Raw genomic sequence first — 23417 nt, 5'->3', positions numbered from 1 at the left:
GGAGAGGGCGCAGCCCTGGGGCCTGGGCTGTGGGGAGGAGTTGTAGGGTGGCAGGTTCCTGCAGTGCAGGGAGCCCCTGGTGGTCCCAGGGTGCGACCCCCAGGAGGGGGGCCGGGGTGAGGCGTGCCGGGGGTTCGTGGCCTGGGCGATGCGCTGAGGGAGCGGTGGAGGCCTGGGGAAGGTCTCTTGCGAACCCCCAGGAGTAGTTTGGGGTGCTGGGCAGGAGGGAAGATGAAGGAAACCTGCCGGATTTGCGCCCGGGAGCTGTGCGGCAACCAGCGGCGATGGATCTTCCACACAACGGCCAAGCTCAACCTACAGGTGCTGCTCTCCCACGTCCTGGGCAGGGAGCTGTGCCGGGAYGGCAAAGCCGAGTTCGCTTGCGGCAAGTGTGCCTTCATGCTGGACCGCATCTACAGGTTCGACACGGTCATCGCCCGCATCGAAGCCCTCTCCATCGAGCGCCTGCAGAAGCTGCTGCTGGAGAAGGACCGCCTCAAGTTCTGCATTGCAAGCATGTACCGTAGGAACAATGATGACTCTAGCACAGATGACAGAGCTGGGGACGGGACCGTGGACCTTTCTAACCTGCCTGATGTTCGGTATGCTGCCCTTCTTCAGGAGGACTTTGCTTATTCTGGGTACGAATGCTGGACGGATCAGGAAGAGCACAGCCTGGAACCGCACAGCTGCCACGCTTCAGAGGGAGCGAGTAACCGCCCGCGGCGCTGCCGTGGCTGTGCCACGCTGCGCGTGGCCGATGCTGACTATGAAGCGATTTGCAAAGTGCCACGGAAGGTGGCCAGAAGTATCTCCTGCTGGCAATCCAGCCGGTGGTCAGCAAGCTTGGGCAATGAAGACTCATCTGTGTGCGACACTGCGGAGTCGGCTGGTGCCAGAGGGCCGGTGGATGGGGAGAGCATGGAGGAAGGCACACCTGCGTCCTCCATTGAGTCGCTGGACACGACCGTGGAGGCTAGCCCTCTGCAGCAGAAAGACGAAGATGCAGATAAGGGGGTGAAAGGGAGTGGGAAATGTGATGACTTCTCAGAAGACCGCATGACCCCAAGCTCTTCACTGAGTGGAAATAGGTTGGAGTTGGCCCTCAGCTTGATCAAGACCGTGGACTACAAACCCATTCAGAGTCCCAGAGGCAGCAGGCTACCTATTCCTGTGAGATCCAGCTTGCTGCCTCCCAAACCCAGCCGCAACTTGGCAGATGGAAGTACTTCTGCTGGCTTAATGTATGCTGGTTCTGGTTTCCTGAATGCAGACAGGAAATCCCTTTCTGGAGCTCATTTGGGTCTTTCCTTGGAGATTTCTGACCTGCAAGAGCTGTGGGATGATCTCTGTGAGGATTATATGCCGCTTCGGGTACAGGTAGAGGTCATTGTGTAGCCTTCAATTGAGCAGCGTCCCTGCAGCTCGTCTCCGAGTCCATTAGGAATTCCTCTGTGTTGAGATAATACGGATAGGCACGTGTCGCTGAACCAAGGGCTAAGAATAGGCAGCTCAGTCCTTTTTAGGTGCGGTCCCTCTCTCTGTCCCTCTCCTGTGATCTGTTTCTGTGGTGTGTTCTGGGAAATTAACCTCTGCCTCCGGCATCTCTCCCTGCAAGTGCAGGGTACTAGCTAGGTCTGAGGTCTTTGCATGCTTTCTCATTTTCTGCTGAGAAAATGCCAGTTTCACTTCAGCTTTCTCTTTAAACAGTTGATTTGAATTTTACCCGCAACTAAAGGGAGTGTTTTAAGCTTCTGGGCATGTGTTTTCCAGCAAATGTTTTTTTCTTTGTGCCTCGGTAATGGCTCAGTGTCAGGCATGTCTGTCTTCAGAGCCCTGCCTCTACAGACCAGGCCTCAAACCGGCCCAATGTGCAGATCTGTGCAGTGATCTGTGGTGTGTGTCCTAAGGGGAAGGCGTTTTCTTTGCAGGTGGATTTGTGCCAGTGGATGACTTTAGGGTTGGTATTCTAGATAATTSGTTTTATTTTCTGATCCTTTAAAAAGATTCATCAATTAATGGCAGTTATTGATGAGAGGCAGTGAGCTCCCTTGCTTTCACAAGATGCCATGGTGCTGTTATCTGCTTAGATTTTAGTCCTCTTGTAGTGCTGGATTGTCTCTGCTCTGCTGGCTTTAATAAAATCTTCATTAGTATGCAGTCAGAAAGCTGAACTTGTAACTCCTTTATCACTTCCCTTAATGAGTAGAAGGCCTCAGTCAGCTTTAATTCGGGAATATCCATGTCAGCCTAATTGCATTCGCATTAGCAGCCTTAGTGCTGCCTAATACTCTAGGTAGCCTCAGGGAGTAGAAAAATGCTTGTTTATTACTGTGGCAACCGTAGCTGTACTGAGTTGCGCTTCCTATTCAGCGAGTGGCGCTTACTCTCCCATCTGCTCGGGTGTTTTCCAGAGATGTCTGCTCCTTTCATCATAGTCTGCTCGAGAAATGACGTTATGGAGGAATGCAAAACACCAGCACTGACTTTCATGTGGTGCGCTAAGGCATTTCATTTGAGCCTGCGATTGAAGACATGAAGCAGGGCATAGATGCTGCTGCTATATTCTGTCAATTGCTGCTCATTTTCACTTCTAGAGACGTATTTTCAGCATAAAAATAGGGTTTCCTTTAACGGAGCGTAGAGCAATTGGTGTGATGCATGAGTAGCTTGGCTTTGTGTTGTGCCTTGCTATCCTTGTATCTGGGAATTGCTTAGAGGAGTTTCTTTAAATCCCAGCCTCTGCTGTACAACAGTCCTTGCAGGGAATTCATCCTGCCGAATTCTTTACTTCCCATTTCTTGCCATGGCAACAACGCAATGGCAATTGCTGACTGCAGTGCTGGGTCTGGCAGAAGGGGAAAGCGCTCGAGTGTTCAAATGATTGTAACAGCAAAAGTGAAAAGTCAGATGCTGCTAGTAAACTAAATGGTTCTTGTATAAATGATTTTTTTTTTTCCTTCTCTGTCTTTGTATGAGCAACACTCTTTCTAAAAGTCAGATGCTGTTCTCCAGTGATTTGTATGCTTGAATGCCTGTCTGGAAACACGAAAGGAATATACAGGACCACAGTTTCCTTATTGTTTTAGGGAAAGCGCAGTTCTTCTTTAAATTCACTGTCATAAGTTATGATGACTGAGAGCAATCTGGTGTCTGGGGCACGTGATTTCTTAGGTACTACCTTCTCAGGTGTTTTCTTGAACCATCTACTGTTCCCCTTCACCACCAGTGGCCCCAGAAAACACCACCAAAGCAAGCCTTAGTTGAGCACGCTCTTACAGCTGCCTCTGGAGCTGTGCTGGCAGCGAGGGAGGCACTGCTGTGCTGACAGGCAGGCAGTGTTTTACCCTCTGTTCTGGGAAGATCTGAGCTCAGCAGGTGTAGGCAATGCAGGGATTATTATTCTTTCTTTTTTTTTAAGAAGTASTCTGTCTAAGCTAATGTGTGCTGACATTGCTGGAGCTGTGTTGAAGAGAGGGCAGTGAGGAGAGAGTTTTTAGCAAATGTTGATATAGGAGAAACTCTGGGGAGCCGTGTTCCTCTTTGTGTGATATGTGACTGCAGTGAAGCACAAAGGAGGAGGCAGCTTGGGCTTAGGGACTTTGGACTCTGGAGCTGGCTCTGCCTTTTTCCTCCCTTCTCTTTGCTGTTTACAGGACTTTTGTTTATTTTTCTTTGGAATGTGCAAATTGCAAGGAAAGGGTTTTCTTTTCCCTCTGTGTTTTCTTTTCATCACCCTTACTTGCAAAATAGTTATTGCGTGAGAGATTCTAGCAGCTCTCCCTGTCTGATCTGAAGCCTTCTGGCTGGGCAAAGTTGAAACTACTTGCAGTGACTGGTTAGGCTTTCACTAAAATCTTAAAAAAATATCAGTATAAAGGGAAGCATTGATTAACAGGAAAATATCACAATTAGGAGTTTTGGCAGTACAGGAAAGACTATGTTGGTAGCTCAGTGCTGTAGAAACGGACTTGGGTTCTGTTTAATGTGCTATGGAATAAGGGTGCAGTTCAGATGATGGACTAGAGGGTGAGAAAGTAGAAATCTGCATGGATAAAAGGAGGAGAAAAAAGAGTGGGGACAGGGAAGCAGAGAAGAGTGCAGAGGGTAGGGCAGGAGGATGTGGAAATCAGAAATGCCATAGCATTTCTATTCAGACCGTGAGAGGCAGTGCACAGGCCTGGAAGGGTTCCTTGGCGCTGTTTGCCATTCCCAGAGACTGTGTTTCTGTGGGTATTCAAGAGGAGGATTCAACATGACAGGGCTGATCCGAGTCAGCTGCTGTTCTCCTGGGTGCTGTGTTGCCTGGAGCTGATGCTCCTGTGTGATTTTTTGAAAAGGGTCTGCCATCTTCTTGTACCCCTGCTTATCAGGGCCTTCGTTTCCCTCCTACTTGCAATAGACACTAGTATGATCAATCTTGTATCWCTAAAGGTGCTCGGGAATACTTAATGTATCCTGCGAGGGCTGGGGTGGGTGGCTGGACTTGAATGCTGCTCCAGGGAGCGTACAAGTTGCTGGTCAGGAGGTAGCAAAACAGTAAGAAGGGATGACAAGGGCTTAGTGTACGCTTAAGCAGCAGAGTCTGGCAGGCCATGCATTAGGAGACAGTAGGCTGTTTCCCTTCTCAGTAAATAGATGTCTCCCATGAATAAAATCTCAGCTGTGGCATTGAATTTGATTTGTGGAGCTGAAGGGAATTGTAGAAAGCGAGGGTGCTGGAGCATGGAGAGCTGTGAAGGAGAGCCCAGAGAACCACAAGTGAAGGAATTTAGAGCAGGGGGTGACTCTGTGTTGTGCAGGCTGATAGTTGCGGGGAGAGATTGAAGGTTATGGGCTTGATTAAGAGGGATAAGTTTGGCAGAATATGGGAAGAAAAAGCATTTAGTTCAGCTGAAGCTGCCAGCAGGGCACATAGGAGGGAGGTTTCAGGACATGGCTTGGGTGTGGGGAGCAGATCTGCCATCAGCCTGGAGACAGCGGTTAGAGCCAGACGAGCTGCTGAGCTCACCGTGAGTGAGGGATTGTGGAGAGACAGGGAGCCAAAACAGAGCCGCAGGGCAGCAGGGGAGCTTCTGGCAGACAGCAGCCAGGCATTGATCCTGCCACCCTGGTGGAGGGAGGCATAGGCAGTGTGGTGTTTCGAAGTTAGAAAAAAACAGTGGTGCTTGTTTAAGTCTGTGCTGTAAGGTCTGCAAGAGGGTTGGCAACTGAATAGAGGCCAATGCAAGATTTGAACCATTTCTCTCCTTCTTTCCAGAATCTGCAAGACGAACATCAGCAGCCAACTCCAGGTGACCCTGCAGCAGCGGAGCATGTGTCTGATTTGTGTGCTGCAGAGCTGCAGGGCAAAATCCAGCAACTTGATGCCACCAATAAGGTATTTCTTCATGAACAGCAAATTTTGTTCCTAATGAGTATTAAATAGTAAGGGGGAGGCCCCCTGCCCTGCCCAGCCTGGCTGGAGGCAGACTTCTGCACCTCTCTTTCAGCAAGGGTGCATGCACTGATGCTGTGTTCTTGGTGCTGTTAGCTTGAGTTAAAAGCACTTGCTTTTTTCCTACAGCTGTGCTGTGTAAACTTTCCATATTTTATTTTTGCAAATTGTGTTTTGGAGGAACTTCCTGGTTGCCTTGTAAGCCTGCTGGGAGTTAATGAAGGAGAGATGCCCAGAGCCTTATTTCCTGCCTTGTGTATTTGCCTGGTTTGAGCCTGGTGCAGGGGAGAAGAGCAGCTGCCTTTGAGACAACTGGCTGCTTTTTTGCAAGCAGTAAGGGAGATCAGCTTGGGGGTGGAGGGTGGTCCTGCTTTCACTTAGATTTAAAGGCTGTAAGTTTCTTTTCTAAGAAAGCCATGTAGTCTTGAGGCAGATCAAATTTAGCACATGTTGCAAGGGATAGATGTTCTTAGCTACACTCTTGAACTCTAAGGTAACTATACCCACTAGGAAAACGGAGGGGATAAAAGGAAAAGCATCACTGGATAGGTTCTTTATTTAAATCCAAGGACAGCTGTAAGCTGTTGGAGCTGCCTGGTCCACAAAGGTTGACAGGGAAGTAGAAGAGACTCAAGGCCCAGTGAATGCCATTGGGAAAGTTTAAACTGTGTGTGTGTGGGAAGTGTCTCTTGGAGAAGAGATAACATGACAGATGTGTAAGCCAATAAACAACACAGATCATATGGCAGTACCAGCTCCTTGGGAAATTAAGGCTGGAGTCAGTTCCAAGAAAGATGCCTGTCTTCTAAGACTAAGAATGTCAAAAAGCAGCATGTTTAATAATGCCTACAAGCACTTGTTTTAATGCACTGTCATGTATATCTCAGTGAAAGAAGATAACTGTCCTAAAACTGTTTGAGCTATGTTGCTCTCTTTAGAGGTGAAAATGTCTAAGGCAATTGTTCTTCAGGTTTTAAATCAACCATGGAGTATAGCAAGAAGTTCCACTTTGCTCTGCAGCTGTGCTGTTGGAAAGCTGGCACGAAGTAGACTCCTTTGTGCTGAAGTCAGAACTTGAGGCTAGATGAACCACCGATCTGATCAAATGTGGAATTACCTAGACCAGCAGTTGCTGCAAGAATGCCTGGGTGATGTAAGGAGGTAGTAAGAGAAGGGGCTGGAAGATTGTAGACACGTAGCTGCAATGCACTGGGAGGCCTCAAAAGCAAAGGGTTTTTATGGTGTGTAGCTTCTCCAAGATGACATTTTTGTTCAGATCTCTTGGAAGTTTTTTGGGCTGAAGCAGTCCTGCTTTCTTAAGGAAACATTTTGTTTAGAGAATCATTTGTTTAATGATAGAAATGGGGAAGGGTGCTGGGCAGCCTGAGCAAGACTATCCTGGAGTATGTGGCAGGTAGTGTAATATATGAAACCCAAGCCTGGAAACTCTGCCCTGCACCTGGGGACTGTATTGGAGGAACTARGAGCACTGAAAAAGTCTTGTGGAAAAAGGGAAGCTTTGTGTTTCTTCATATTGGTCTCCACACAGCTCAAACAGCGTATCTAGACTCTGGAGGGAACCACATTGGTCTTGATCTGGTGAACATCTGGGCCATATGGACTGAGTAAGGGCTGGAGGGAGTCCTAAGTGTGTTTAGATAGAGCGTTAGGCAGGATAAGCCAAATTTCATATTTCTTTGTGTTCAGTTGCTACAGGAAAAACTGAATGAATTGAACTTTGAATTAAAATCTGTCCAAGAAACATCGCAGAGACAAGACCGTACAATCCAGAGTCTGAATGAGGCCCTGAAGAGCAAGGAGAGTGAGGTAATAGCATTGGGCAGGCAGGGTGGTGCTCACCGACAGAGGAAAGTGTGCTAGTCCTTATAGACAGTGACCGAAAAGCCATTGCGTGGCATCCTGGATCTCATTAAATTCTTTCTGGAGAAGCTTTTGCTTGCTTATGAGTCTGACGTGTCATAATCCATGCTGGAGGCTTGGGACAGGGAGGGTTTGTGCTTGACTTGCCAATGACTGGGCTTCCTGTCCTTTGCCTTGCAGACAGAAGAGCTGTACCATGTCATTGAAGGGCAGAATGAGACAATGGCCAAGGTGCGAGACATGTTACACAGAAGCCAACTTGGACAGTTGCAGGTATGTCCCTGGAAAACCTTGAATACATCAGTTGTTCTGCAGGGCTCGTGAACTTCAGACCCCTCGTGTGAAGCAGATCTTGACTTTCTTTGCTTCCCTCTCATTAGATGTCAGAGAGTCCATCCTCATCCCAGCAGCAACATGTGGCAGTACTGGATCTTCAGAACACGCTTTTCTGCACCCAGCTGGAGGTGCAGAAGTTGAAAACAGCTCAGCGCCAGAAAGAGCATCAGTTGGCTGAAGCCAGGAGAGTGACCCAGCTCCTAGAAACCACGGTGCATGAGGAAGAGCAGCAAAAAGAGGCAACTTGGAAACACAACCAGGTAGGACAGGCACTTAGCCTGGTAGTCCATGGGGTTACAAGGGTTAGGAAGTACTGATGTAGTCTGTACTCTGCCCTCATTCATCTCTGCCTACGCCATTCTGAGCATGCTTGGTTACACTTGGCTAACCTTCCCTGGAGATTTCTCCAGCCTCTTTAGCTTCCTACCCTAGAACTTAGAATCAGCAAAGATATGTGATAGTGTGTATATTGTCATTTTTATGCCTTTAGTTGCTGCAGATGTCCTGTCTCTTTTTGTAGTGTTACAAAGCTGTGTTCACTGCTGCAGCAGGCTAGCTGTAGTAGACTGTAAAGCTCTACCTGTGACCATAGTGAGGGATTTAAAAATGGATGGGTGCCCTGGGAAGGGAAATAAATTCAAACTTCATTAGCAAGGAACTGTATTTTGAGATGTGAAAGCTGTGTCTAGTAACACAGAGCATTTCTGGCTGCTCCACAGCCCTTTTTGCTCTCACCTCCTTCAGACTGGCTTGTTTACAGGTCCATTGAGGACTGTAAACAAGATAAGTGCTTTCCCTTGCAGGAGCTGCGTGCTGTGGTGCAGCAGCTGCAAGCAGGACTGCAGGACAAAGCTCAGCAGCTCCAGACTGTGGAGTGGGAGAAATGCCGTGAGCTGCAGGCCCAGGAACAGAGGGTTCAGTGTTTGAGTCAGCACCTGGCTCGCAAGGAGCAACTTCTGCAGGTGAGAGGCAGGAAAGATTTGAGCAGAGCATAAGCAGTCTGGGGTCCTGCTTCTCCTTTGGTATCTGGAGGTGCAAACGTCAGTCTGTAGTTCTCACACATGCCCCTCAGAAGGAATGGACAGAGATGCCTCTGGACTCCAAGATGAGGAAGGAGGCACAGCTATCTGAGTGCCTCAGCCTGAGGTGGTGCGTGGTGACCCCTCACAGCTGCTTAGCAAAGTCCCAGCACCTGGAGGCTGGTTGACTATTCTTTAATGGCGGGGGTGGGGAGGGGTAGAGCTGGTAGGTGTAGGTAGCTGGCCCGACATCTCCTGTACTGCTGTCTGGACATGTCCTGGACTGACAGTTTTACTGGGGTGTGTGCATTATCCCTTTAGGAATCAAGGGAACTTCTGCAATGCCAGCAAAGCTTGGACAGGAGCCCTGCAGCCATGGATGCCATGCTGGAGAAATTGCAGCAGCGAGTCAGTGACAGGGATGCTGCTCTGGAGGTAAGCACAGTCTGTCAGTGTTCCTGCAGCTCAGCCTTTGGGTTACCATCAGTGGTGCAGCCCCACACTGTTCCAAGGCTGACCCCAGGGTGACTATGTCTTTGAAATGCTCTGTGTGTCCCCATCTGCCAAAGGAGACCTCTGGAAGGGAGAGCTGAGGTGCCCAACATGGCAAGTAGTGTATTTGAAAGGTATGCTATCCACTTTTGAGTGATTACCCTCTTTCACCCTAGCGAGCAGTAGACGAAAAGTTCTGTGCCCTGGAGAAGAAGGAACAAGAGCTGCAACAGCTCCGTCTCTCAGTGAGAGAGCAGGGAGGTGACCTGGAGAGGCTGCGCAGCGTTCTGTCCAGCAACGAGGCCACTATTCATGTGAGTGCTTGTACCTGCGTATGCAGAGTGCAGCCTGGCTGCAGCGTGGTGCTGTGCTAGACAAGCCCGGTGCTAGACAAACTCTTGTGTAAATGCTGCGGTCGTCCCTGGGGAGAGCGGCTGCAGGGTGTTGGCCTTTCTCTGGCCCCGTGTGCTGGGCAAGTTCCTGGGTCAGTCTGTGGTGTTTCTGGGCTGGATGTAGAGGTGAGTGCAGTGCTCGGAAAGGAGAGGGGGTGAATCTGCATGACTCACTGCTGGTGGAAGAGACTGGTGGTACCAGTTCTGCTTAATTCAGGGTAAAGGCCCTGTCCCTGGTTGATCTGCTTCTGTTATGGTCCCCAGAGCCTGGAGAGCCTCTTGAAAGCCAAAACCCTGGAACTAGAGCAGGTGTCAGCAACCTGCCAAAACCTCCGCTGGCTCAAGGAGGAGATTGAGGCCAAATCATGCAGCAGGCAGAAGGAGCAGGAGGGGATCATCCAGCAGCTGCAGACCTGCCTGCATGACAGGAACAAGGAAGTGGAGGTAAGACTGTAGTTTGGCCTCCCAGGCCTTCAGTCAGTTTCTCTGTAGAGAGCAGTGCCAAGAGCTTCCTGCCTGCTTGCCTCTGAGGAGTGTGCTTAAACCCATATCAGTGCCTTGGAAACTGGCTGCTCTTGGCACCTGTAGATACCTGTGCTCCCTAGGTGTTACTCTTGCAGCTATACTCAGGCTGAAGAGCTGTTCTGTCCTGAACAGCTTGCACCTTGGTGAGGGTAGTAGCAACATCTCTCCATTTCTCCCCCTTCTTCAGGAGCTCACAGCAACCCTGCTGTGCAAGCTGGGCCCRGGGCAGAGTGAGGTGGTAGAGGAGCTATGCCTGCGTCTCCAGCGCAAGGAGAAGATGCTACAGGATCTCCTCAGTGACAGGAACTGTCAGGCTATGGAGCACGATGCTGAAATCCGGGAGCTGCTGCAGGCTGTGAGCGCCAAGGAGCAGTGGAGCCGAGTGAGTTATGTGCGGTGCAGCAGCGGGGAGGCTGGGGCAGATGTTTCTGCCTTGTGTTAAGCAGATGGAAACTGCTGTGTGGCCACAATCAGTGCCACCTGGTTGGAGCTGCTGAGTATTGGAAAATGACATGAGATTGCATGAGGTCCCTTCTAGGTGGGTCTCAACCCATCGTGTGGGAGCAATTATGGAGCAGCAGTTCCCTTAGCTGTGTTCAGGGTTCAGGTCCCTGCCACTAGGCAAGCTGGGCTGGCTTATGTATTCTTAGGGTTTGCATGTGGTGAGGAAGGAGGTGTGGGGCAGTGGAGGGGCTTTGGGGAGGGTCACTGCTTCATATGGGTGTTAGCAGACCAGAAGGTAAGTGTCCAAGCTGTTGGTTGCATAGCTGAGAAGTATGAGGAAACTCTGCTCATTGCCTGTTAATTTACATTTTAATCAAGCTAGCGCATGATCCTGGGAGTGTAACTGCTGCTTGAAGAGCCGCAGTTTCTACTCTGCCTACTCTTGCACACTGGATGCACCTCAGTGTTACCTGAGATGCTTTGGATTGAGTTTCCTTTCGTAAAAAGGGGGCTAAAAGAGTAAGCTCTATATCCTCTTTGTTCTCTTTGCCTCTCCTGTGTCTCCATCCCCTCCTGGATGCGGTGAGGGAAACTGAGGAGCTTGTTCCTCTGTAGGCAGAGGCTGAGCCCTGCTGCAGCTGTCTCCCAAGTAGAGATGGGGGGGCCACTGTGAGGGGCCAGGAGCAGTAGCTCCCGGACTGGTTTGTAGAGCCTTTCTCCTAGTCTCAAGTGACAGATAAATATTGATATGTTTTCTCTTAGTCTCTAAGGAAGGTGGGGGACAGGGATCCAACTCTTGGTCACAGCCCTGCCTTCCCCTTTTCTTCCTGCTCATTCAGACTGCTGCTGAGAAGATGGCACGCGCTTTGGCTGAAAGGAGCTGTGAGTTACAACTCCTGCGCCAGCGTGTGTCAGGGAAGGAGCCTGCTGGGACTCAGTCAGCTGGTGCCAGGCTGTTGAAGCAGGATGAACAACAGCCCATACAAGTAAGAATTGTGGACTGTTTCTCTGCCTGCAGCCGCAGGACTCCAGAGAGAAATGATTGCTGCAGGAGGAAATAAGGGAGAGGGAAGCACCGCACAGAATGATAGTAATGAGAGTAGGGTTAGGGAAGAGACTTTCTATAGGAGGAGCGGACAAAACTGAGGAGCAGAAATATTGCCTGGATGTTCTGATCTTGATCCCACAAGCCTTTGTCACTCAGTGTCTCCTTTCGTTTTGATAAGGCAGTATTTGAGTCCACAGGGCACATGTGAGTATGTGAGAAATCCACCCTCTGACCTTCCAGCATTGACCCAGTCCTTCCTTGGGCCGGGCTGGGCCGCTGCATTGTAATCCCCTCCCTGACACTGTCACATTCTGGAAGGGACAAGGGAGCTAATTTTAGGCCCCTCTAATTCTTGGCAGAGCCTGCTGGCCTTTTGCCATCTCTTCCACAATTGGAACTGGTATTTTTAAAGCAGCTTTGCTAAAAATCCCTTTGAGGCTGAGCACAACTCAGAGGCTACATAAGCCACACTCCTACTTGAGCAGCTGTTAATCGTTTACTGGTGAACTGACATGTTGAGGGTTTTGAAACAGCTGTAAGCAGGTGGCTTGTTTCTATTTCTGGGATCAAAGTGAGCTCCAGAGACTTCCAGAGATGTATATGTGGGCCAAGCTCTGCATTTTCCTTCCTGTGTGGCCCCTCTGGTAGGCCAAATCCCTGGAGGAAGACTTAGGTCTAGGTAGAGTCTCAGTTGAACGATGCACTTGCTGTGGTTGAGTGAAACGTGTTTAATCCTTATTATAAAGGAGCTCTCTTCCCAACAGCCTCCTAGTCCCACATAAAGCAAGGCCAGAGCCCTGTTCCCATACATGAAGCTTCCAGGTTGGGTGCAGCTCGCCTACCCTGCTGCCTGGCTAGCTCCCCTTCACTGCTCTGTCGTGTCTCAGAGACATCAGCAAAGCAGCCAGCAGTTTGCTGCAGTCCTGGAGCCTGGGCTCCAGGGAAGCTGAGAGCCTGCTAGGTTCCCCATAAAGGTGCAAACCAGGAGGATTTTGTTTTCAGGAAATACTGCAAAGAGCTTGTGGAGCTACAGCCGCTGCTGGACCCCCACAGGGCGACAGCAGCTGCAGGACAGAGGGCGGTGAGTGCTGTGACAGCTTCTTTCAAGGTCACCAACAAGGACCCAAAGCTTTGGCTGTAGGGGAAACAGTTTCACAAAACCGTGGGAGGGCAAAGAGCTTTGAGCAAAAATGAGTGTTTTGAAATAAAGCTGAGCCTTCCCTTGGGTGATGGTTCAGAGGGTGCATGGGGGTGTGAGTGTGGGAAAGGAAAGGTTGATGTTGGTTTTGGGGTGAGACGCTTCAACTCAACAGTTGATGCTGTCTAGTGTGGGGTTTTCTGACTTGATGGTTCAGGCTGGGGGTGAGAATGTGGGACTGGCTTGGGGTTAGCCTTGGGGCCAGGACACCTGAACTTTGCCAGGAGTGGGACAGCAGCCTTGGAACACTGCTGTTCCCTAGGGCTGCTGTTCAAGGATCAGTGAGGGAGCAGCAGTCTTTAGGAAGATGAAGTGTGCTGGGGAGCAGGCATCATGGACCTGTTTCTCACCAAAGTGATGGTTTCTGTCTAATCCTGGGGTAAGAGAGACCAGGTAATACATGGTAACCCTGCAATAACCTAGCTCTCTCTGCAGTTACAGTGTCAGCAGCAGAACTGGAGAAGGAGCTTGTTAATGCCAAAGAGGAACTGGAGCTGATGGCAAGGAAGGAAAGGGAAAGCAGGGTGAGCTAGTGCTAAAGCCTGTGCTTGTCTCTGCCTTGCCTATGGGAAACTGCTGGGCTGCCGCTTGCGGGAGGTTTTGGACCCCCTATCATGGGGGGCACACAGAGTGGGAGACATGGGGCAGCAGCTTGCAGTGGGGTTTTGGCTTTCTGGGGTTTAGGCTTTCTACAGTTTTCACAGACTCCTCCCTCCATAGCGAGAGCTCGCTGCTCTCCAGTCTGTCGTGGCCACACAGGAGGAAGAGCTGCAGGTGCAGGCCTCAGATATTGAATCCCTGACCAGGAACATCCAGATCAAAGAGGACCTCATCAAGGTGAGGAAATGCACTGTGCTGGGTCAGTTCTGCCTAGGACAGCTGCAGAGGAGCCTCTTCCTTCCCCACGTCCTGTTTGTCACTCGCTCATTTCTACTGAATGGCAAGATGTCGGAAGCAAAGCTGTTGGTTTCCGTGATAGCAGTGACTGGATACCTCTGGCTGTGGATGGTATTGCTGCTGGCTTGCCTACAGCCCTCTGTTATTTTGCCCRGAGTGCAAGGACCCCAAACCCAGGCCTTTGCCCAGAGTGCCATTATTTGGCTTTCTGCTCCTCGTGTACTAAGTGCCCTTCCTTGGAAGTCCTCTATATAGTGTCTTGCTTCAGGCTGTCATCTGTGCTTAATGCACCCTGGTTGCATTGGTGTTTCTGTCTTTGGAGACCCTGGTCTTCCCTAACACTGGAAACTTTTGGCAGTTGCGTTCCAGGGAGGGTTCAGCTGAGTATTGGAAAATGACATGGTTCAGCTGTCCTTGTTACTGAGCCCTTCTCCCCTGAGCCCTCCTGCACTTGGTTTTCAGGATCTGCAGATGCAGCTGGTGGATCCCGAAGAAATTCCAGCCATGGAAAGGCTGACTCAAGAAGTGCTGGTGCTTCGGGAGAAAGTGGCCATAGCAGAATCACAAGTACAAGAGGCTACTGGAAACAGAAGACAGCAGGTAGTGTGCCCTATGGGGCAAGTGTGGATGTGTCATTTTTCTGCTGGTGCTCACAGTTATGAGACTCTTTTCAGCCTCTGGATATGCTGAGGTGCTCTTGTTCTTGGAGGCTGACTGTGTATGGAAGGGGGAAGACAAAGGAGAGGAGGATTGGTTTCTTCTAGCACTGGCCTCAAGGGCAGTCTTTTGGGGCTCCTGGGGTGATACTCTGATTAGCTTTGATCACTTAGACAAAGCAAGAGAGGTGGTTGGTACATCTGGAAGGAGAAGCCTCTGCTTCTCAGGGGTGACCAGATGCCTCCTTTGATTTCTGCCTCTAAGTGTTGGCTCTTCTCTGTTTTCTCTGGCCAGTTGTTACTGATGCTGGAAGGGCTGGTGGCTGAAAGGAATCGGCTAAATGAGGCTCTCCAAGCAGAAAGGCAGCTCTACAGCAGCCTGGTGAAGTTCCACACGCACCCGGACAGGTAAACAAGGCCCTTCGGGCTCTGCACTGCCCTGCTGCTGGGGCATGGGTGGGTGGTCCAGGGGAGTGACCCCTGAAGCAGTGAGTGTTCTGCAAGTCTGAGCTCTCAGTGAGAAAGAGGAAGCCTGGGTGAGGAACTGGATGAGGTCAGATTTTGGCGTCTGGTTTTTGGGCATCCTACCTCCCCTGAAGAGACCGCAGTGGCCAGCTTCAAATGGTACATAAAATGCCCCCATTGCTACCCCTTGTTCAGGCCCTGGGATTTCCATCCCTATTCCCTGGCTTCTCCCTTTCCTGCTGGGCTTCGCACCCACACTCAGCCACTTCTCGGAGGCTGCTGTTCCCCATGTCAAATTCCCAACCCTACAACTATTGGGTTGAGAAGGGTCTGTCTAGGTGCTCGTCTAGGCTGTTGTCCTGCAGCAGAGTGTGGCCTGCATTCTCTGTCCTCCACACTAATCCCCTGCCCTTCACGGGGCTGCAACCTCTGGGATATTTGAGCTACCTGCCACCAAGAGAGCACATACGTGGAGTGCTTGGGTAAGTACTGAAGAACAGCTGTGACTAACAGACCCCTGTCCTGGGCTGAAGCCTTTTTTGGTGTGGGTGCACTCTGGGGAGGTTTAGGGGTGAGGCAGGAGGTGACCAAGTTGCCCATGAAGTACGGAAGGCCTGTGCTTGGAGTAAGTGGCAGTCCCGGATGGAGGGACCCAAACTGATGTGCGCTTGCTGCTCTAAGGGTTGCTGCAGCCTGTCTAACCCTCTTCCCTTTTGTGCGGCGTGTCTGCTTAGCACTGCGAGAAACCACACTCTGCAGGTGGAGCTGGAGGGGGTCCAGGAGCTCCGAGGACAGCTGGAAGAAGCTCTTGGAAGAAGCTTGGAGCGTTTGAGCAGGCTGGAGACACAGGGCACCTTAGGAGGTGGGGAACAGGAGCGTGTGAGAGTTCTACCCCAGCATGCCTTCTGAGCCCTGGCGCTCGCCCGCCTGCCATGGAAACGGTTCACTAACCGAGCGAGCCTGTCTCACTGACTCTGGGAGGGTTGCTTTGGTACTTAGTAATGGTACGATAGAACTGGTGCGGGGTTTCTTGTTTTATTTTTAGAGCTGCTTGGAAACTGCAATCAGTGCAATCCACCTGTGTCTCATGTATGTTCCTGTCTGACCCACCCCGTGGTCACTGATGTATTTGCACACTCAAATCATTCCATTTTAGTTGATTTCCCTTCATCTCCCTTCTCCCTTCCCCCATGGGCCAAATAAAGATTCCCTTTCACTGAAGGAAACACCAAATGTTCTCTATCATCTCCCAAGTGCATGAGTGTGAATTTTTATATTCCCTCCCCCTTTTCTACCCAGTAACATCCCCCTCTTGGTTTGATGGCTGCTGGTGCAGAAGGAAAAGGTGTATGTGGAAAAGTGGGGTCCAGAGCTAGGGAATTTGGGAAGGGCCCCAAGACCCACAGAGCAGGGACTGGGTGCTGCTTGCCTGGTAATCTTACGCTAGTGTTTTGAGCATAGAGCCAGTGATCCATCTTATGCTCAAACCAAATGCTATGTCAGTAGTGAAGACTTTCCTGAATTCTCTTGGTGGCGGGTTTTTTTTTTTTTTTTTTTTTTTTTTTTTTTGCTTGTTTTTATTTTATTTTTGGTTGCAAGTTGTGCCTCAGCCTGACTTTTGTGCCTTGAGGGAGAGTGCAGATGGTTTGGGGTGAATGAGACCTGTCCTTGCTCGCAGGGTCTGGGCTGGGAAGTGCTGGCTCTACTGCCTTAGTATGTGTGCATCTCGGTCACAGGCTCTACAACCCCTTTGGGCAATGAGTGGGCCCTTTTCCGCTTTGCCAGCGACAGCCCCACTTGGCACTACTGCTTACCTTCTCCAGGGCATCTTTCTCCTCCTCTGGGAGCGTTGGGGTTAGTGTAAGAACTGGAAAGTGATGGCAGCAGCTTTCCGATGACCTGTACCTCCTGTGTGCAGAGGGGTGTGGGTCAGCCATGATCACACTCGATCACTTCCCAAGGTGGAGGGACTAGATTTTATACCTTTGGTCACCTCCATTTGTGCTGGCCAGGGGAAGTCAAACCTAGAGGGTGGAGCAGAAGAGCTCCATCTTGCTGGGCTGTGCCATCTGGACCTGCGACTGCTCTGCTACGTGTCTCCTTGTGACTGCTTCACGTGTTGGCCTGTATCCCATGCCTTGCACCCATGTTCAAATCCTCCCTTCCGTGCCTCAGAGGCAGGGATAGGAGTCAGCACAGACTTCCCTTCACGCAGCAGGTCAGTGTTGCACYTCTGGGTCTGTGCCAGCTGTGTGCTGAGTTCAGCAGTGATCTGAAGGCCACATGGCCTGAAGGAATGCAGCTGGTGGCTGCTGGGCAGCTCTGCTATGTGACTTTTTTCTTGTGTTTCACCTCATATGYTTCCTCTCACTTCTGTGTAGCACCATCTTCTCTCTCTCCTTCTGCCTCTCACTTGTAGGAACCTTTGTGTCCTTATCCTTGTCTTCAACCTTCCCACTCCATCCTTGGCTTTATCTGGCTTGCTCCCCAGTCCCTCAGGAAGTGTGGAGCCCAGGACAGAGTGCAGGCCCCTTGGCGTAGCACAGGGGACTCCTTGGCTGCTGCTCTGGCAGCTCCCATCACTTGTGCTTGTATTCTGCTGCAGATCTGTCTCTGAGCTCTCTCCTGGTATCACCAGTGTTAGACACCCTGTGGAGTGAGTGTTGACCTAGACTGAGGTGTCCCACATTCTCTGCCCTGTTCTTTAGGGCCTTGTTTCATCCCTGCTGTCCCTTGCTGTATGCTCCTTGGCCCTGCAAAAGGGCCAGACTGAGCATCCTGTGCAGAGAGCACCCTCTGTTGAACCGTGCTGTGCTCTGTGCTGTCTCGCAGCTCTCTGTGGAGCTCTCTCCTCTTGATTTTCCTGAGGACCTTGTTTCCTTCTCCTGTTGGTGTGAAGATTTTCAGTGCAGCCAATGCACCTGGGAGTCCTTCCAGCCCTGTGGTGCCTGTGCAGTTTTCAAGCCATGCAACTAATCCCCTTCAGGCTCGGTGTGAGAGGCGCAGTGGTCTGTGACAAATGCTCGGGTTTGCATCTGCTGGTGGTACACAGAGCTGAACAAGGCTGCCTGGTAGCCCCTGCCMCCTGTGCTTTGCACACTGGGGTGCTCCTGCTGCTGTGAAGGGTTCAAATGCTCAGCAAACACTAGCCTGGGGCCAGTCTGCCCCAYGCATGAGCTTCCCCTGCTGCCCCCTGTACCAGCTTCCTCTTCCTCCCCCATTTTTTTTTCCTCCAGGCTCATGCTCCCTTCTCCTGCCTCGACCCTGGAGCAGTGGGAGCTGCATGGGGCCATGGGCACTGGCAGGGAGCAGGGTGCTGGTGCAGTTAGAGGCTGGGGAGAGGTGTTTTTCTCATATCCCCAAAGTGGCTGTGCTGGCCACAAACCACCCTGGCCTGACTGCCCTGGCTTGAGAGCTGCGTGCACATGGCCCTTGCCCCCTCCACGCAAGCCCTACACCCCCTCTCCCCTCTAGGCTGTAGCCCCTTGGGTGCTTTGTCACCTGGCAGGTTGTGTCCCGGAGAGTCCCGGGGGGAGCACGGGGCTGTGCTAAGCACCCCCTCAACCCTCCCCCCCACACACACCATGGGAGCTGCTTCTTCGCTTGGGACCTAGCGCTGCGGCTGCTGCTCGTTGCTTTTAAACATTTTGCTTGTTGAGGAGCACTTCTCCCAGCTCTCCAGYGTGATGGGTGCCCTTGCTCCCTGTGGTACAGTTAGGGGCCCGTTCTTGCTGATCAGGCTCTGGTGTGCAGGGTGGGATGTCCGTGCGGGCCAGGCTGTGAATTGGCCCCACTGTCTGCAACCTTCTGGTGGTCACTTGTTACGAGCGGGTTTCCTGAGCGTGGCGCCCTTCGGGCTGCCGGGCTTGGGGGGGTGCAGCGCGCTGTGCCGCGGCCTCCCCTGCCCGGAGGCGTGCTCCTGGCTGCCCTCCCCTCGCTCTCCCGGGAGCAGCACAACTTGTACACCATGTGCTTCCCTGCTGCTTTCGCCTTCCCCAGTAGTGTTTGTGCCTCTCCTCTGGCCAGGATCTCCGTGCGTTCCCCGGCTCCGTGCTCAGTCTTGCCTGGGAGCTTTGGAGCGAGGCGGCACTGGGGAGCTGGCCCACCCCTCCAGCCCTGACGGCGCTGGGTCTGGCTGCAGGCAAAGCAGCCAGGTGGCTGCCAACCCGGCCCTGCACGGCCCCAGGGGGACAGCCTCGGGCCCCTGGGGACAAGTGAGGCTGTGAGTGGCCGCGGGCATGGCAAGGCGCTGGTTGCAGGCCTGAGCCATCCCAATCCAGGCAGCCGGAGCTGAAGCTGAGCAGGCTGGGCCGTGTGGCAGCATGGCAGAAAGGCACGAGGGCTGAGGTGGCCAGCTGAGGCGCGAGAGCCCTCGCTCCCTGCCGTGCGGAGCGGGGCCAGGAGCAGAGCTGTGTGCAAGGAAAACAGGCCCCAGCTCGTGTCCTCTGGTGCAGGGTGGCCCCCTGCACGTGTTGCCAGTGCATCATGTCCCCGGGCGCCCTGAGCCACAGGATGCAGCAGCCCCTCTGGCTCTGCTGCAGCGTGGCCAGCACGGGCTTGCGTGGCACCTGGTGCCACACGGCGCAGTGGGGATGGGGATGGCGTGGGCACGACGATGCCCTCCAGGTGCTGCCCTGTGCCCAGGCAGGCAGCGGGCCGGTGCGGGACCACTGGGGTAGTGTGTGGTGGGGGCTTTGTGCCCGAGCCTTTGCTGTTGCTGGTGGCTGTGGCTGGCAATGCCGTAGCACAGGTGAGATGCGTATTCAGCACAGGGCAGTGGGGTGTCTAGTACAAGGCGGCACAAACGTGGAGTTGTGGATATGGCACGTGGCATTGCTGGGGTGGCCGTCTCCCTCGGCACAGTGCTGCCGGGGCAGCTGGGACTGTCCCCTCCCTCAGTGCAGGGCACTGGGCTGAGGCTCCAGCGTACAGGGGCAGGTCACGGGCAACAGGGAGACCTTGGCCCCGCTGGGAGAGCCCAATGCCGCAATTCGGGCACGTGCAAGACCAGGCTCTGCTGGTGGGGCTGCCTGCAGTGGGCACCCGCAGTTCAGCCCAGCCACGGCGGCAGAGGCAGCATGTCTGAGCACCTCGCTGCGCTGTCTCCTAGGTCAGGCCGTGGGGGCGGACGCTGACAACGCCAGCACCAACTTCACCGACAGCTTTGAGGAGGAGACGGCCCGTGGCGCTGCGAGCCAGCACGTGAGTTGGGGCAGCGTGGCCCCGGGAATGAGGGTCCCAGAGCTGGGCGCTGTGCCCCTCCAGGGCCACTGCCCCACTGCGGCCCAGCCCCTTTGGAGATGTCCCCATCACCCATGCCTCTGTCCTTCTAGAATGGCCCCCGAGTCCCCAAGGAGAGTGGGGGCACTGAGGGTCCCCCACCGGGGAGCGCGGCATTCGCCCTGCCAGATCGGGAGGCGCGGGCAGAAGAGGAGCTGCGGGAGCTGAAGGCCCAGCTGGAGGAAGCTGGTTTCTCCTCCATCTCCCACATCAGGCAAGAGCCCTGGGACTTGGGAGCCGGCGGGTGACAGTGGCTCGGGGTGGGGGATGTCCCATGTCCCAGCCACTGCCTGCCCTTCACGGTGCTGTATGCCCCTAGGAAAGCGATGCTGAGCCTGTGCCTGGAGAACGCGGAGCTGAAGGAGCGGATGGGCGAAGCCACGTCGCTGCTGGAGAGCGGGGAGCAGGAGGAGGCCGGGGTGGGCAGCCCCCCAACTCCCGAGCCCCTCAGGCTCCAGCGGAAGGGCCGTGGTGCTCTGGGGGACCACCTGGCCAGTGGCACTGGGGACAGCCAGGGGCTCCCGGYGGAGAGGGAAGCGGTGCCCGCCAAGCGCCCTGCGCTGGAGGCACGGTCCTGGGACGACGTGCCCAAGAGACCCTGCCCCAGTGCCCCGGATGGAGAGGAAGGGAGCCACGTAAGTGCCGTGGGCACGGGGGACCGGGGCAGGGATGCGGATGGGAGTGCGGGTGGCTGCTCACGGCCCATCTCTGCTCCGGCAGGAGGAGGACGCGAGCCCTGGTGGGGGCTGGCCGAGGCTGGGCACAGAGCTGTGCTCCCAGGTGGCGCAGCGCCGGAGGCAGTGCCAGGAGCTGCAGGACAAGCTTGCCGCATCGGAGGCCACGGTGCGGGCACAAGCAGAGCAGCTGGAGAAGTACCATGTCCTGCTCCGTGAGTCATGGCCAAGGAGGGACGGGACGGGACGGGACGGGGCAGGACGGGGGTCTGTGCCTATGGGACCTGCCCTGAGCCAAGCCCAGGACACCCTGTGCAAGGCGCTGTACGCAGGGCAGAGGCAACGGTTGCTCGGGGGGACCCCATGCTGATGGGGCTGCCTGGCAGGTGAACCCCACGCCCAGCAGCTCAGCAAGCAAGTGCAAGTGGACTTCCAGGACCTGGGCTACGAGACGTGCGGGCGAAGCGAGACTGAGGCTGACCGGGATGAGACCACCAGCCCCGGTAAGCAGGGCTGGGGGCTCTGGGGATCCCGGGGCCTTGCCCACCCAGCACAGAGGTGATGCCGTGCCCCATCTGCTCTGCAGAGTGCGAGGAGCCGGATGTATTCAGCGAGCCCAGCCTGGGTGAGGAGCTGGGGTCCCCACGCCGGCCGGGGGTCAGCAAGGCTGTCCTCAAGGCCGTGCCGCCGCCGGATGTGGGGGCCCTGCGCCAGCACATCCAAGACCTCAAGGCACAGCTGCTCAACGCTAATAAGGTGATCCAGAGCCTGCAGCGCCGGGCCCGCTCCGTCTCCATCACCAGCGGCTACACCTCAGGCACCGAGCGGCCGCCGCCGGGCCCCGCGGCCCTGGCCTCGCCTGCCCACAGCCTCACCGACGAGGACGAGGGCTGGCAGTCGGACAGCCGCGGCACCCTCTGCCCGCCCACCCTCCGGGCGCACCGCGACCTGGAGTGCCTGGTGCACCGCGTCGCCCTCCTCGAGGCGCAGCTGCCCGCAGCCAAGCCCGGAGGCATTTTGCCCAAGGAGCTGCAATCTGCCACCTGGCCAGGGTATGACCACGGGCGCGTGGCGTGGGCACTGCGGTCAGACCGGGGGCAATGGGGCTTTCCGCGGGCGCCCAAGGGGGTCGCTCCTTGTTGCGTGGCCTTACCTGCGGCCAGGCTCCTGCGGCAGAGCCCTGGGGCTGGGCTGCGCGGGGATGCCCGCCCGGCGCCCTGGCCCCGTCGTGGGGCRCAGGCAGCTCCAGGGACACCCCGCTCGCCGACCTCCCCCTAGGAAGTACGACTCGCTGATCCAAGCGCAAGCGCGGGAGCTGTCCCACCTGCGCCAGATGCTGCGGGAGGGCCACGGGGCGAGCCGGAGCCTGGCCCAGCACCTGCGTGACACCGTGCGGTCCTTTGAGGAGCTCCTCCGCGGCACCGACATCGACTACTACCTGGGCCAGGGCTTCCGGGAGCAGCTGGCCCAGGGCAGGCAGCTGGCCGAGAGACTCAGCGACAAGCTGAGCACCAGTAAGTGCCCCTGGGGTGGCGCTGGGGCCGGCGGCAYGGGATGTGGCAGGATGGGAAGGGATGCTGCGATGGATGCTGTGAAGGGCTGGGGCCGTCGGGCACCCTGTGCCGTGTGGGCTGTCTGCTCTGAGCAGTCTCGCTATGGCTCTGTTTGGAGACGAGCACGTGGGAGGGCAGCATTGGGGCGCAGGGACACTGACTGCCCCYCTCTGGTTTGTTTTTTCAGGAGATCGACAAGACGGGGAGGATAAAAGCAGCCACGAACTGCTGGCGCTGAGGTACCTGCTCCCAGGGGGGTCCCTGCTCCGGATGGGCACCCCAGGGCCATCACTGCTTTTGGGAGGGGGGTCCCGGATACCCTCACGGGCTGCTCGGGGATCTCTGCTCCAGGTGGATGCCCTGAGGCTGCCTCTGCTTTCAGGATGGGGGGTCCCAGGCTTGCACTGGGCACCCCGTGGCCCGGGGCAGCCTCACAGCATGGGCAGGACACTGGGGTGTCTGGCTGGAGTGGGCACAGCACAGCGGGAAGGGCTGCGGGACAAGGGTTGCCCTGCCTCTTCTGTGCATCCTGATGATCAGCCGTCTCCACAGGCTCAGCCGGGAGCTCCAGGAGAAGGAGAAGGTGATCGAGAGCCTGGAGGCGAAGCTGCAGGAGCGCTGCGAGTCCCCGGGCAGCAGCCACCCACCCTCCGAGTCATCCCGCTCTGTCACCAGCACCTCCTTCGTGTCTGATGGGTTGGAGCCCTGCTCCGACGGGGACACGGCCAGCGAGTGCAGCCAGTGCCGGGAGGAGCCTGCCCGAGGCGCAGGTACCACGGGGTACTGGGGGCTCAGGCCCAGGGAGCGCAGCCACGGGCTGGGGACGGGGACCATGCACAGTGCGAGATGCAGCCCCTCTTTGGCATGCAGGTCCCTGCAGGAGTGGGTGCTCTCACTCCGTTGCACCCCCTAGTCACTTCACCTGCGAGGTCCTGGTGGAGGCCACCCGGCACAGCCTTGCCGCATGGCACTGTGCCCCCGATGTCTGCCTGGCTCCACGCCTTGGCCGAGCACGCGATGCTGAGGGTGCCCCGCCGTGGTACCCGCAGCGCTGCAAGGCTGGGACCCAGCCCGGCCTTGCGTGGGGCATCCCAGCCCGTGGGGCATCCCAGCCTGTGGC

At 54.7% G+C, this 23417-nt stretch overlaps 2 protein-coding genes across 6 annotated transcripts in view; both read left to right on the top strand.

Moving 5' to 3' along the window:
• LOC112977145 (myomegalin-like) overlaps positions 1-120 on the top strand; it is a 3334-nt gene extending 3214 nt beyond the window's left edge. The window contains exon 5 of the mRNA XM_026089161.1: positions 90-120. Within this exon, the coding sequence (XP_025944946.1) occupies positions 90-120 (31 nt within the window). The remainder of the gene's footprint in view (positions 1-89) is intronic.
• The window catches only part of LOC112977136 (myomegalin-like), a 28211-nt gene continuing 4804 nt past the window's right edge, over positions 11-23417 (top strand). For 4 of the 5 annotated variants that reach the window (XM_026089146.1, XM_026089145.1, XM_026089147.1 and 1 more), the window contains exons 1-26: positions 11-1380; positions 5261-5380; positions 7145-7264; positions 7499-7591; positions 7699-7914; positions 8458-8616; positions 8995-9108; positions 9342-9479; positions 9822-10001; positions 10270-10464; positions 11366-11512; positions 12577-12655; positions 13208-13296; positions 13493-13609; positions 14132-14269; positions 14621-14733; positions 15525-15652; positions 19901-19992; positions 20124-20284; positions 20390-20705; positions 20791-20959; positions 21131-21247; positions 21331-21796; positions 22023-22258; positions 22485-22536; positions 22850-23067. In XM_026089146.1, the coding sequence (XP_025944931.1) occupies positions 232-1380; positions 5261-5380; positions 7145-7264; positions 7499-7591; positions 7699-7914; positions 8458-8616; positions 8995-9108; positions 9342-9479; positions 9822-10001; positions 10270-10464; positions 11366-11512; positions 12577-12655; positions 13208-13296; positions 13493-13609; positions 14132-14269; positions 14621-14733; positions 15525-15652; positions 19901-19992; positions 20124-20284; positions 20390-20705; positions 20791-20959; positions 21131-21247; positions 21331-21796; positions 22023-22258; positions 22485-22536; positions 22850-23067 (5122 nt within the window). In that variant the 5' untranslated portion in view covers positions 11-231. Of the gene's footprint in view, positions 1381-5260; positions 5381-7144; positions 7265-7498; positions 7592-7698; positions 7915-8457; positions 8617-8994; positions 9109-9341; positions 9480-9821; positions 10002-10269; positions 10465-11365; positions 11513-12576; positions 12656-13207; positions 13297-13492; positions 13610-14131; positions 14270-14620; positions 14734-15524; positions 15653-15835; positions 16017-19900; positions 19993-20123; positions 20285-20389; positions 20706-20790; positions 20960-21130; positions 21248-21330; positions 21797-22022; positions 22259-22484; positions 22537-22849; positions 23068-23417 lie in introns of those variants that run through there. The other variant, XM_026089149.1, reaches the window with a different exon arrangement.

Source organism: Apteryx rowi, unplaced genomic scaffold (assembly GCF_003343035.1).
Source record: "Apteryx rowi isolate R43461 unplaced genomic scaffold, aptRow1 scaffold_80, whole genome shotgun sequence".
Taxonomy (NCBI): domain Eukaryota; kingdom Metazoa; phylum Chordata; class Aves; order Apterygiformes; family Apterygidae; genus Apteryx; species Apteryx rowi.
This window is presented reverse-complemented; position numbering and strand designations above follow the sequence as displayed.